Below are 14,129 nucleotides of genomic sequence, written 5' to 3'. Positions count from 1 at the left end.
AGAGACAATCCTTTTATTTATTTAAGGTAAAATTGAGATTACTAGACTCCAGGTATGATATAAATTTCAAATTCATAAATGCCTTGACACTTGGCTTTGACATTTCTTTAAAATGCATAGAATTTAAAAACGAAAAGTAAAACCTATTGAACTGATTTCCCCAGTTTTCTGCTAATTTTACCTCTATACATAGAAATATGGATGTAGTCTGTATCTAAATATACCTGTGAAAGGTACTACATTGTCAAAACCAAATTTAATTTTTATACGACCTTTTTGCGGTTGTATATTGGTATGACGTTGGCGTCGTTATCGTCGTCGTGGCCGGAGACACATTGGTTTTCGCACTATAACTTGGTTCGAAACTCTGCGGTCGTATAAAGCTGTGCCCTGCGGAGCATCTGGTTTTTATATAAGTAAGAAATATTAATAGATATGTATGTTCATGTATTCTTTACACATGGAAAAGAAAGGATATTGGATATTTTTTCTTCCAATACTGATACTATCTCTCTCGTGACTGACACTAAAGTTAGTTGCAGTAATTTAATTTATTGGTTGGATTTAACAGAGATGATTTATGTGATAATTTCAGACCTCCAGTGATGACAGAGAAGTAGAGAATCAGTTGGTATTATTACTGGGATTTACTCAGTTTGATTTCATCAAAACAATCAGACAGTACAGGAACATGAGTAAGTTCACTTTTGTTTTCTAACACAAATACATTTAATGGAATAACTTATTTTATAAAAGAGTAAAGTAAGGTGTTGGGTATAATGTCAGTGAGACAGAAAAAAAAAGATGCAAAAAGGACAATATATCTATGAATTGTTTTTATCTTTCCATTGAAGGTCAGTTATGTGTGAGCAGAAAATTTATCAAATGTATAGTCTTAAAATCTTGTACTGTTTATTATTTACACATTTTAATATATGATCCTTCATTTTAGCAGTTAATGGTACAATTTTCTCTGATTTCTTTGCCCAAATTAGGAATTTTATTGATATTTTTCAGTTCTTTACTGTACATTGCTGGCTTCTGCACAGACTGAAGCTGAGAAGAAGAAAATAGAGGAGAAAATGTCAAATGATCCAGAACTGGCTAAATTCCTACATGCGTTAGGTGCAACAGACAAAGAAGACATTGTATCTGAGGAGAGAGCAAGACGTCAACAAGCTAGACAATCACGTGTAGCTGCTGATATACAAGCTATGGATACAGATGAACAAAAGGTTCATAATTTAAAGGGCAATAATTTTAACATTGAACATTTAATAAAAGAAGTCTGAAAAAGAGAAAACTAACATTTTTACAAATTTACAAAATTAAGATAGAAAAAACAACATTTATGTTTAAAAGAGTCTTCAATTATAAGTCCAATCTTCATTTCTTTGAAATTGTCTTGGAATCTGAACATAAGCTTTGCTGAATGTCCTACTAAATGTAAAGATTTTATTGCATGATTGTATTATAAAAAGCCTCAAATAATACATGAATTGTGCCTTCAAATTATTGCAAAAAGTTATCTTTTCAAAGTTGGTTAACAATGCTGACTAAAAAATTTGAAACTAAATGCTTTATACTGTTAAATATAGCATATTAATGATTATACAAGTATTTATATTTTGAAAGTTGAGCATATTATAATTTTCTTTTCAGCAAAATTTGGGATATGTGCAAACCTTAGATCTAGATGATTTGACATTTGCACAGGGAAGTCATTTCATGGCCAATAAAAGATGTCAGCTTCCTGATGGTTCATACAGAAAACAGAGAAAAGGTATGATTACTAAATACCATCACATTTTACTTCATTTCTTCTAACATTTATGTCTGAGAGAAAGTTTTGCAAGAAAATAAAATAAATACTTACGTATTTGCCATTAGAAATAAACATAAAGTAGAAAGTATGGTACAGATTTGTATTTGATCTTGTCTTTTAAAAAAAGTTTTATTTAGTTATCCTGATATTCTGAAGTCCTTGATACTTAACTCTTTGTGCTACATTTATTTTTTAACTAATTATATTTTATCTGTGGTTTCATCAGAGTAGTCAACAATGCTATGGTTATGTACTTTATCTTTGGCAGCTAACAAGCATATTGTACAAATGTATATACTGTGGATTCATTTATTTTCATGGGTATCAGTTTTCATGGATTATGGAAAACTTGCATTTTCGTGGAAAATTTGATTTCATGGTTAAGCCAATCTCTGTATTCAGAACCTATTTGTAACACTGAACATTTGAATTCTTGGTTCACCTGTAGTCATGAATCCCATGAAAATTGATATCCAATGAATAATAATGTATCCAAAGAAGACAGTAGATTTGAATGATTCTGATAATTTACATTCAACATTCACATTGCTTTTAATTTTTATTTTTATCAAAGCATATGTACTGCAAATGAAGTTATATGATTTTGAACCTTTCCACTATTTTCTATAGGATATGAAGAAGTGCATGTTCCAGCTCTTAAACCGAAGACATTTGAAGCTGATGAGGTAATACTATATACAGGATAGTTTTGGTACTGTAAATTAAGAAATTATTGTGAGTTTTTATTATTGCAAAAAATGCAACATAGTTATTATCGCAATAATTAAAACTCACATTTTTGAAATTTTTTACATGAATCAAACAGAATTTTTATGAAATTGCAAAAATTAAAATCGCATTTTAGTCAAAAATGACAATCGCAATATTAAATGCATGCAATAATTTCTGAATTTACAGTATTTAATGTGAATGGTTATGTATGAATTTCAAATCTATGTTTTTTTCTTTTAACTAAACTTATTTCTGCACTTGGAACTGCAATTAACATTTAAATCTAGCCACTGACAAATAGTCATTTATTGATTTTATTTAAATGATACAAAAATTGCACTGTAATATAACTTAAATCAATTATCATAGGCGTTGATGATATGTAATGTGTAAGGACTTTCTGGTTCTGTCAGACAACAACTTCTTGCTACCTTCATAAACCCAAGTTAAAATATGATCCAGATATTTTATTGTTTTAAATTTTTAATGTATTTACTGATTGTTTTCTCTCTGTATATTCAGTCTTTAGTTCCAATTGACCAATTACCAAAGTATGCCCAGCCAGCATTTGATGGATTTAATTGTTTAAACAGAATACAGAGTAGACTATTTAAAGCTACCATTGAGTCAAGCCAGAATATCCTATTGTGTGCCCCTACTGTAAGTATATACAGAGTAGACTATTTAAAGCTACCATTGAGTCAAGCCAGAATATCCTATTGTGTGCCCCTACTGTAAGTATATACAGAGTAGACTATTTAAAGCTACCATTGAGTCAAACCAGAATATCCTATTGTGTGCCCCTACTGTAAGTATATACAGAGTAGACTATTTAAAGCTACCATCGAGTCAAGCCAGAATATCCTATTGTGTGCCCCTACTGTAAGTATATACAGAGTAGACTATTTAAAGCTACCATTGAGTCAAACCAGAATATCCTATTGTGTGCCCCTACTGTAAGTATATACAGAGTAGACTATTTAAAGCTACCATCAAGTCAAGCCAGAATATCCTATTGTGTTCCCCTACTGTAAGTATATACAGAGTAGACTATTTAAAGCTACCATTGAGTCAAACCAGAATATCCTATTGTGTGCCCCTACTGTAAGTATATACAGAGTAGACTATTTAAAGCTACCATTGAGTCAAGCCAGAATATCCTATTGTGTGCCCCTACTGTAAGTATATACAGAGTAGACTATTTAAAGCTACCATTGAGTCAAGCCAGAATATCCTATTGTGTGCCCCTACTGTAAGTATATTCAGAGTAGACTATTTAAAGCTACCATTGAGTCAAGCTAGAATATCCTATTGTGTGCCCCTACTGTAAGTATATACAGAGTAGACTATTTAAAGCTACCATTGAGTCAAGCCAGAATATCCTATTGTGTGCCCCTACTGTAAGTATATACAGAGTAGACTATTTAAAGCTACCATTGAGTCAAGCCAGAATATCCTATTGTGTGCCCCTACTGTAAGTATATACAGAGTAGACTATTTAAAGCTACCATTGAGTCAAGCCAGAATATCCTATTGTGTGCCCCTACTGTAAGTACAATGTATATACAGAGTAGACTTTTTAAAGCTACCATTGAGTCAAGCCAGAATATCCTATTGTGTGCCCCTACTGTAAGTATATACAGAGTAGACTATTTAAAGCTACCATTGAGTCCAGCCAGAATATCCTATTGTGTGCCCCTACTGTAAGTATATACAGAGTAGACTATTTAAAGCTACCATTGAGTCCAGCCAGAATATCCTATTGTGTGCCCCTACTGTAAGTATATACAGAGTAGACTATTTAAAGCTACCATTGAGTCCAGCCAGAATATCCTAGTGTGTGCTCCTACTGTAAGTATATACAGAGTAGACTATTTAAAGCTACCATTGAGTCCAGCCAGAATATCCTATTGTGTGCCCCTACTGTAAGTATATTTACTGGTCAAAACAAATATTGCCATTTGTTGTTCCATCATTTTCAAATTTTGTGTTTTTTTCCTCATTTTGTATCCAGTTGGTCCTGATTAATCTTTTATTCCTTATCAAAGGCTGCCAGAAAAATAGTAGCAAATATTACAAAGCCTTTTCCATAATAAATAGATGATAAAAAAGGAAGCTGCCTTGGTATTAAAAAGACCAATTTAAGCTGAAAGTATATAAACTATATTTCACTTATACTTTTAAATTAGGAAAGAATGATATTTGATGCATTAAGACCACTTATTATCTTTTACCAGTATTCTTATACATATTTTGTTACACATTAATGCATTTTACATATATGTATTTTAACAGGGAGCTGGTAAAACCAATGTAGCTTTGTTGTGTATGCTGAGAGAGATTGGTAAACATGTGAACCCAGATGGAACTATCAATACAGATGAGTTCAAAATTATATATGTTGCTCCAATGAGATCTTTAGTACAGGAAATGGTTGGCAGTTTTGGAAAGGTATGTATTGGTTAAAGTTTTAATGGACTTATAGATATACAATGCATATACTGGGTACCCATACATACTTCTGTCAGCTCTTTGGTCTGGTTGTTGTCTCTTTGACATATTGCCCATTTCCATACTCAATTTTATTCTTCAAGGTCAGTGTAAAACAAAACATTTGTATTGCAAAAAGCAAATGAGTTTAAAAGCATACAATAGATTTAAGAAGATGTGGTATAAGGGCCAATGAGACACTCTCTCATCCAAGTCACAATTTGTAAAAGTAAACCATTATAGGTCAAAGTATGGTATTCAACACGGAGCCTTGGCTCACACCGAACAGCAAGCTATAAAGGGCCCCTAGAAATGACATGTGTAAAACCATTCAAACAGGAAACCCAACGGTCTTATCTATATAAAAAAAAATAGAAACACTTATGAACAACATCAACAAACAGCAACTACTAAACATCTGAACAGTAATTTTGATTAGGTAATCTGTAAGAGAAAAGATTGGAAAAGCACAAATGCTAAAATGAAAATTATAAAAAAAACAAAACAGTATTTTCAGCAGGATGTTAAGTTTTTACTTCTCTTTTATATCAAAATTTTGTATACTGATTTTTTTCATTTTGGCTGAAATTCTTACCTTACCTAATCACAAGGAAATAGAAATATTAACTGTTTGGGTTATATTTTGACAGAGATTAGAACATTATAAGATTAAAGTGGCAGAGTTGACTGGAGACCATCAGCTTACCAAGGAACAAATAAATGAAACCCAGATTATTGTATGTACACCAGAGAAGTGGGACATTATAACAAGAAAGGGTGGGGAAAGGTCCTACACACAGCTTGTCAGGTTGATGATATTTGTAAGTACAGTTTATGTTGTAAATAAGGCGCGAACACAACTCAGGGAACGTCACTTATTTTTTATATTGTAGTCTAATGACTTTGTGACGTGTCGCTTGTATACTTGGGTATTCTATAGATCAATGGCAAATTAAAACATGCAACGATTATACAGTTTTAAGATTTGTATCAACACATGGAGTTACTCTAAACGAAGTTATCTTAGCGAGCAATTTATTATCGCAACTTTTACAAGTTGAAAAACAACATGAATTTAAATTGTCCCAAAATTTAGATTCAACTTCTTCCAATATATTTGAAAATCATGAAATTAGATCTTCGTGAAAAAGGGATAGAAAGGATTTAACACGAAATAAAGAATTTGTGAAAAATAAGTTGGTTTACATTATAAGCAATTTTTCTTTGTAAAAACAGTTTATACACAACTTGTAAAACTGATGGTTATGAACACATGTTGACCAAAATGAGTTTAAAAAAAATATGAAATGATTTGTGCAAATATGTAAATAAAAAGAAAGAAATAACAAGGATTGAGTGGGAAAGTTAAAAGATTAAAAAGAAAAATATTTAAAGCAATATTTAGCTTGAAATGCACATCATAACAATATTTTAGCCCGAAAAATGTTCACCACCAAAACAGTTGTTTTCTAGCTATAAATTTCTATCTGTTATGATTATTGTGACAGCAAACACAATTATTCAACCTGTCAATCACTAATCTTTTTTTCTTTCTTTCAGGATGAGATACATCTGTTGCATGACGACAGAGGACCAGTTCTGGAGGCTCTTGTTGCCAGGTAAAAACATTCAATTTAAAAACAAAATCATAAAATTGATGTTTTATGGAATGAAGGATGATGAATTAAAATAACATTTATACAAGTTTAACTCTATTATCATTGAAATACAATTAACAGAAGAAAAACTGTATTTTATTTTACTCTATTTTCTTAACTTATTCTTACTAGAGAATTAAAGACCTTAAGATAGCCTTATCTTAGATAACCCTTAAAACTTTTGTCTTGCAAGTATCCAAATTTATATTTTCTGCTGATGTACATGTTAAAATGAAATAATCCTAATGAAGGAAGATATCAATGAATTTAGATTTATGTCAGTAGTTAAAGATTTAGAATATTACAAAATTATACTGTATTATCAGAAAATAATGAATGTGTGTTTCAAATTCCTAATAACCTTTTTTGAATACAGGTTTTATGGAAGGCAATGTGAATCTATAGTTATATTTAGTTTAATGAGTTACCTGTATCTTTTTTTAAATCAGTTAAAACCTCTATGTTCACAGAACCTATGTTTATTATCAGATTTAATTATGTTTTTTTTCGTGTTTTAAAAATGTCTTCCTATTTGTTTCAGAACAATTCGTAATGTAGAAACGACACAAGAAGATGTGAGATTAGTGGGACTTAGTGCTACACTTCCTAATTATGAAGATGTAGCTACTTTCCTCCGTGTAGATCCTGCTGAGGGTTTGTACTTCTTTGACAACTGTTACCGTCCTGTACCACTGGAACAACAGTTTATTGGTATCACAGAGAAGAAGGCGGTTAAAAGGTTTCAGATCATGAATGATATCGTATATGAAAAAGTCATGGAGCATGCTGGGAAAAATCAGGTATTATGTTTTCTACTTTGATGCTTTGTCTCGTCACAAATTTTCTCCTGCTGTGATTCAGGCTGTGTGCTTTGATGGAATGATGGAAAACATTTCAAAGATTTAAAAAAATTGGAAATGTTTTATTTTACACAAAATATTAGGAAATGATCTGCTGTTCTTCATCTTGAATGAAGCATCAGCTAATTACTTTTATCAAACATTTACACCAACCTTTTTTGTTTGTTTGTTTCTTCTACAGGTGAACTCTTCCATGGTAGTTTTTGAATCTTGCAAAGAACTTCCTTATTGTTCCTGTTTAACAGACAGTTTTGTGATCTGTGTGAAATTTATCCTCTCAGAAAAAGTTTTTTTACTAGAACAGCTGTTCATTATTATTCTTTAAAACTTTGTCTAGCAGTGTAAAACAAGTAAAATGAAATCTTTTTGTTTTAGTTGCTGATTTTTGTTCACTCAAGAAAAGAGACAGGTAAAACAGCTAGAGCCATTAGAGACATGTGCTTAGAGAAGGATACATTAGGACTGTTCCTCAAAGAATATTCAGCTTCTACTGCTGTGTTAAGAACTGAAGCAGAACAAGTCAAGGTAGGTTACAGGGACAGTCAAGCTAAATGCCATAATGTGCACTTGAAATTTTGCTTATAGAAATTATTCTTCAATCTTGCAAAATGAATAAAAGGAGGAGTGAGTTTTATATCAAGGAGACAGAAGATCAACAATACAAGTCAAGCAAAATAGATTTATGGAGGTCATGCAGTTTTCAATGATGGAAAATTGCCTTAATGGTGTGTTTTAAAACATTCTAATTCTGAGTCTAACCAAGTAATGAATGAGTACATAAACAACAACAAAACTGATGCCAACATTTAAACACCAATGGACAAAAAAAGTTAACCAATGCTGTTTTATTAGAAAAATTATGTAAATTTTATGAATAACATTTTTCATATTTATTTCACACAGATTTACATTAATTTTGAAGATTTTGTGATATAAGGAGAGAAATACTTAAAGGGTTACCGGTACATTATTTTGTGATTTCAGAATATGGAACTAAAAGATCTTTTACCATATGGCTTTGCAATACATCATGCTGGAATGGCTAAGTAAGTTACAAATATATCATTATCTACTTATGCTTCTGAATGAGGTTATTCTATTAGAAAATATAAGATAGAGTAACAGCTGTAGAAAACTTACTGGCATCAACTAAAAGTATATGGAAAAGTACTTGTCTTGGAATTAGTTTTTTACTTAACTTTATATTCAGGAATTCTATCTAAGATCATACATATGAGTGAATTAGTTGTGAGCTATTTTGAAAAGTTATCCTTGTCTAAGTAACTATATTAATGTTTTATTTAGAGTTGACCGTATCCTGGTAGAAGATTTGTTTGCAGACAGACATATACAAGTGTTAGTATCTACATCTACTCTGGCTTGGGGTGTTAACTTGCCTGCACATACTGTCATCATTAAAGGAACACAGATTTACAGCCCTGAGAAAGGCAGATGGGTAGAACTCAGTGCTTTAGATGTTATGCAGGTATGTATGGGTCTGAATGGTAGCATGCCTTTATATGAAAAATAATTTGAAATCAATATTTTTTTTAAAGGCTGCAAATATGAATATTTAAGATAAAATATAAGATGGGAATGCTAGTCAACATTTGTGGAACTAAATCAGGTTATTTTTGTGGATTTTGAGAATTATGTTTAATCAGCAAACTTGTGTATATATAATGATTGTATATATTTTCATATGTTTAAACATAAATGTGTCACTTATATTGTAAATTATATTTATAAAACTTGAATTATAGATTCTTCTCTTGATTTATACAAGATTCTAAGGTTAAGTGAGGAATGTCTTAAATATAATACTCTATCCTATTTGACAGATGATGGGTAGAGCAGGACGTCCACAGTATGACACTAAGGGTGAAGGTATCATGATCACTAACCACAGTGAACTACAGTATTACCTGTCTCTGATGAACCAACAGGTAGGCCTCATTGTGTTACTTACAAACACACACATCATCTTTTATTTTAGAAGTTTGAATTGTCATAATTACTGTAATTTGTAATTCCGTCCAAAAATTTGGAAAACTGCACAGAATAATTTCACATCATTTTTCATTTAAGAAGTTTGAACTGTCATACTAACTGTTATTTGCAATTCCATCCAAAATTTGGAAAACCAAATAGGCCTCATAAAGTAGAAAGATATTGCTGCTAATTAGTTAGATAAGAAATGATATTTTTGGGATATACATGTATGTACAAAAAATATTTCATAAAGTACCTGAGGAATATTTTGAACGAACATAGCTTTCATTACTGAACTTCAACATGACATATGGGGAAAGGTCTTCAGTGATGAAATTAGTTCTACACTTTACAGCAAGATCAAATTGTCCATGATAATGGAATTGATTACATTAATTTCATGGAATGTAATAGAATTTGACTTTATGGATTACATGGGTTGAAACAGGGAATTTTGCAACCACTATAAAACAAAAGAAACAATTCAGACTTAATACATTTCGATTATAACTGACTTTTATTTTTAGGTCAAAATCAATTATACTTGTTATGCCCCACCTACGATAGTAGAGGGGCATTATGTTTTCTGGTCTGTGCGTCCGTTCGTTCGTCCGTCCGTTCGTTCGTCCGTCTGTCCCGCTTCAGGTTAAAGTTTTTGGTCGAGGTAGTTTTTGATGAAGTTGAAGTCCAATCGACTTCAAACTTGGTACACATGTTCCCTATGATATGATCTTTCTAATTTTAATGCCAAATTAGAGATTTTACCCCAATTTCACGGTCCACTGAACATAGAAAATGATAGTGCGAGTGGGGCATTCGTGTACTGAGGACACATTCTTGTTTTTAATTGTTTTATTCCTGTGACTTATTTTGATAAAATCTTGCCTTGTTATATATTGTAGTTGCCTATAGAGAGTCAGTTTGTGAGTAAGTTACCAGACATGTTGAATGCTGAGGTAGTACTTGGTACTGTACAGAGTGTCAAAGATGCTGTAGACTGGTTAGGTTAGTATCAATACATTAAATTCATTATTCACTGTATCCTCTTTGTAAATGAATTAGAACTGTCTGTCTGACCTATGATAGTAGAGGGGCATTATGTTTTCTGGTCTGTGCGTCTGTGCACCGGTTCGTCTGTCTGTCCGTCTGTTCGTTCGTTCGTCTGTCCCGCTTCAGGTTAAAGATTTTGGTCAAGGTAGTTTTTGATGAAGCTGCAGTCCAATCAACTTGAAACTTAGTACACATGTTCCTTATGATATGATCTTTCTAATTTTAAAGCCAAATTAGACTTTTGACCCTAATTTCACGGTCCACCGAACATAGAAAATGGAAGTGCCATATTCAGGTTAAGGGTTTTGGTCAAGGTAGTTTTTGATGAAGATGAAGTCCAACCAACTTGAAACTTAGTACACATGTTCCCTATGGTATGATCTTTCTAATTTTAATGCCAAATTAGATTTTTTACCCAATTTTACGGTCCATTGAACATGGAAAATGATAGTGCAAGTGGGGCATCCGTGTACTTTGGACACATTCTTGTTAAAAATAGAGACTGCAAAACATCTGCAGAGTACAACTTATTGTTAATTTGTAAAATGTTGATAATATTGGACAGATAATAAGTCAATTCATCAAATAATGGTTCATTTAAAGCATATTTTGAAAATTTGGTGTTTATGTCCATAACACAGCATCTAAGGTACTCTTTAAAACCCTATCAACATTATCTACAGCCCAACAGACTGTATTCAATGATAGATGGGTGTGCATCATTGTTAAAGCACCAAACTACTCTTTAAAACCCTATCAACATTCTACAGCCAACAATGATAGATTGGTGTCCATACAATAAATGTCGTTCTAAGTTATCTATCTTTAATTGCTGATCATATTTTAGAAGTGTTATACACTACTGTATATATTAATATAGCACTTACATCATTGTTAAAGCCAGTTCCTATTTTTGCAGGATACACCTATTTATACATCAGAATGTTGAGATCACCATCCCTGTATGGTGTCAGCCATGACCAACTGAAGGAAGATCCATTGTTACAACAAAGACGCAAAGATATCATACATACAGCAGCCATAGCACTGGATAAAAATAACTTGATTAAGTATGACAAGAAGACGGGACAGTTTCTAAGTACAGAGTTGGGACGTATAGCTAGTCACTACTATCTGACAAATGAGACAGTATCTACATACAACCAACTGTTAAAACCTACACTTAGTGAGATAGAACTGTTCAGAGTCTTCTCATTGTCTTCAGAGTTCAAGTACATTGCTGTCAGGGAGGTAAGAAAATGGATCAAATTTCAACCTTGGAAATTGATATTATATAAAATTAAGAAGTGTTTTAGCTCGGATTTGTTTCCTTGTGATTTTTAAGCTGTTATTTAATTATATAGAAGTGCTAGTTACATTTAGAAATGTAAAATAAAAAATCAAAGAATCAGTCGCACATATCAATTTTTTTTTCATAATGCACATTAAAAGTTTAAACCTAATGTTCTACCATTCAATTATCTCCCTAAGTTCAGATCTTTTATGTTATAAGTTTATATAACACAAAAAACAGATGTAATTTTTGTAGGGTGGGAAATGGACCAAATATGCATTTTGATGATCTGCAAAAAAGAAATTCAGTTAAGTTTTAATAATAAGGGTTGGTTTGATAACCAGAAAGATTACATTTCTTTGACTAATTATATATAGATACTAAGATAGCAAGAAAGTCATACCTTTATTTGTATTTTAATATTAATGATTGAGTATAAAAGATATATTTTTAACATTTTAAAAATTACCATTTATTTTCTGTGTTATTTATTGAATAGATACTCAGGTGTTTATTTGTTAATGTGATGTTGTTGATAATTTGATTTTGTGTATTGTTTTCAGGAAGAAAAACTAGAACTTCTAAAGTTGTTAGAAAGAGTGCCAATACCAATCAAAGAAAGTATTGAAGAATCTAGTGCAAAGGTAAGTTAACTACTATCGTTATCTTTTTTGAGATTCCATAAATAAAGGTGTTTGACTACTATTCAGTTTTAATGTTTTTGTTTAATGCTTTGTAATTTATAATTCAATATAGATGAAAAAAATGCTGCCTGCTTTAATGTTCAAAATTTAATAGAATAATGTTGGTTTTTTTTAAAGGTAAATGTGTTACTCCAAGCCTACATTTCACAGCTGAAGTTGGAAGGATTTGCCTTAATGTCTGATATGGTATTTATTACCCAATCAGCAGGCAGATTGATTAGAGCTATCTTTGAGATTGTACTACATAGAGGATGGGCACAGCTGACAGACAAAGCACTAGCTTTATGTAAAATGGTCAACAAAAGAATGTAAGTCTCCATTTCATAAATATGTTCAAAACCTTTATTTAAGAATTTTCTCAAATTAACAAGGAAAAAAGGGATACCAAATGATTTGGAAAGGAAAAGAAAATTGCTAACTTCTATTGGGTAACTAGCTTAGCTAGCCATAAAAATATATCAAAAACACGTATGGTATACAGCAAAAACAGAAATCACAAAATGAAAGACTGTACAAATAATGTGGGTTAAACAAGTTGAATTTTACGGCTATTTTCTACATATTTTACATGCTTGCTAAAATTTACCAAATCAAAAGTGTTTTTATTGAATCAAGTAATGTTTTTTTTTTCTTCAAATATTTCCTACAGGTGGCAGTCTATGTGTCCTCTACGACAGTTTGTAGACAGGAAGATGCCTATAGAAATTATCAAGAAAATAGAGAAGAAAAACTTTCCATTTGAGAGACTGTATGATCTGAACCCTCATGAGATTGGAGAACTTGTCCGAGTGGCAAAGAGTGGAAAGATAATACATAAATATGTGCATCAGTTCCCTAAGCTTGATCTATCAGTTCATGTACAACCAATAACAAGGTCTACCTTAAAAGTAGAACTGACAATAGCACCTGACTTCCAGTGGGAAGAGAAAATACATGGACAGTCAGAGGTATAGTATTTTTATTGAAAAATAATTAAAGGAAAAGAAATTTTTTATAATTAATTACTGTAAAGCCAGCTATGTTCATTGGCATCAATTTTTGTGGATCATATTTTCCCAGTATTTTGTATCCAGAGAATATAAATGAATCCACTACTCATTTTGTTGATTCATTGATTTTTAAATTAATGGATTTCATTCATCAAAAATATGTTTTCGATGATTTACAAATGAATTGTTTCATTTTTTAGTAGTATCATATATAAACACAATTTTCTTGAAATTTAATAAATGTACAGAAATCAATGTGTAGCATGATGTTGATATGATCTAATCCTTTTTGCCATCCAGCTTTTTCAGCCATTTATAGTTATTCAAACTCTTAAAAAAATCTTTCTGAAGCAATTTTACAACAAACTTTTTCAGATAACCCATAAAATGTTGTGTATAACTATTACAATTAGTTCCTTGTGTATTTTCTATGTAGAATAAAACACATACAATCATGACAGTGTATATCATAATAACTTTACTCGGATTGATTCCTTTTCTCTGCATCATTATATTAGGGATCATCCATAGCTGT

The 14,129-nt window shown here is 31.4% G+C and overlaps 1 protein-coding gene across 2 annotated transcripts in view; it reads left to right on the top strand.

Moving 5' to 3' along the window:
• The window catches only part of LOC139521702 (U5 small nuclear ribonucleoprotein 200 kDa helicase-like), a 50,536-nt gene that overhangs the window by 22,342 nt on the left and 14,065 nt on the right, over positions 1-14,129 (top strand). For both annotated transcript variants that reach the window (XM_071315236.1, XM_071315237.1), the window contains exons 8-25: positions 596-695; positions 1,018-1,235; positions 1,663-1,783; positions 2,456-2,511; positions 3,080-3,217; positions 4,853-5,008; positions 5,698-5,868; positions 6,608-6,666; positions 7,247-7,505; positions 7,941-8,090; positions 8,550-8,611; positions 8,871-9,051; positions 9,407-9,511; positions 10,460-10,562; positions 11,527-11,858; positions 12,465-12,545; positions 12,723-12,913; positions 13,255-13,552. In XM_071315236.1, coding sequence (XP_071171337.1) covers positions 596-695; positions 1,018-1,235; positions 1,663-1,783; positions 2,456-2,511; positions 3,080-3,217; positions 4,853-5,008; positions 5,698-5,868; positions 6,608-6,666; positions 7,247-7,505; positions 7,941-8,090; positions 8,550-8,611; positions 8,871-9,051; positions 9,407-9,511; positions 10,460-10,562; positions 11,527-11,858; positions 12,465-12,545; positions 12,723-12,913; positions 13,255-13,552 — 2,781 coding nt within the window. The remainder of the gene's footprint in view (positions 1-595; positions 696-1,017; positions 1,236-1,662; positions 1,784-2,455; positions 2,512-3,079; positions 3,218-4,852; positions 5,009-5,697; positions 5,869-6,607; positions 6,667-7,246; positions 7,506-7,940; positions 8,091-8,549; positions 8,612-8,870; positions 9,052-9,406; positions 9,512-10,459; positions 10,563-11,526; positions 11,859-12,464; positions 12,546-12,722; positions 12,914-13,254; positions 13,553-14,129) is intronic.

The sequence above is a fragment of the Mytilus edulis genome, chromosome 4, assembly GCF_963676685.1.
Source record: "Mytilus edulis chromosome 4, xbMytEdul2.2, whole genome shotgun sequence".
Taxonomy (NCBI): Eukaryota; Metazoa; Mollusca; class Bivalvia; order Mytilida; family Mytilidae; genus Mytilus; species Mytilus edulis.
This window is presented reverse-complemented; position numbering and strand designations above follow the sequence as displayed.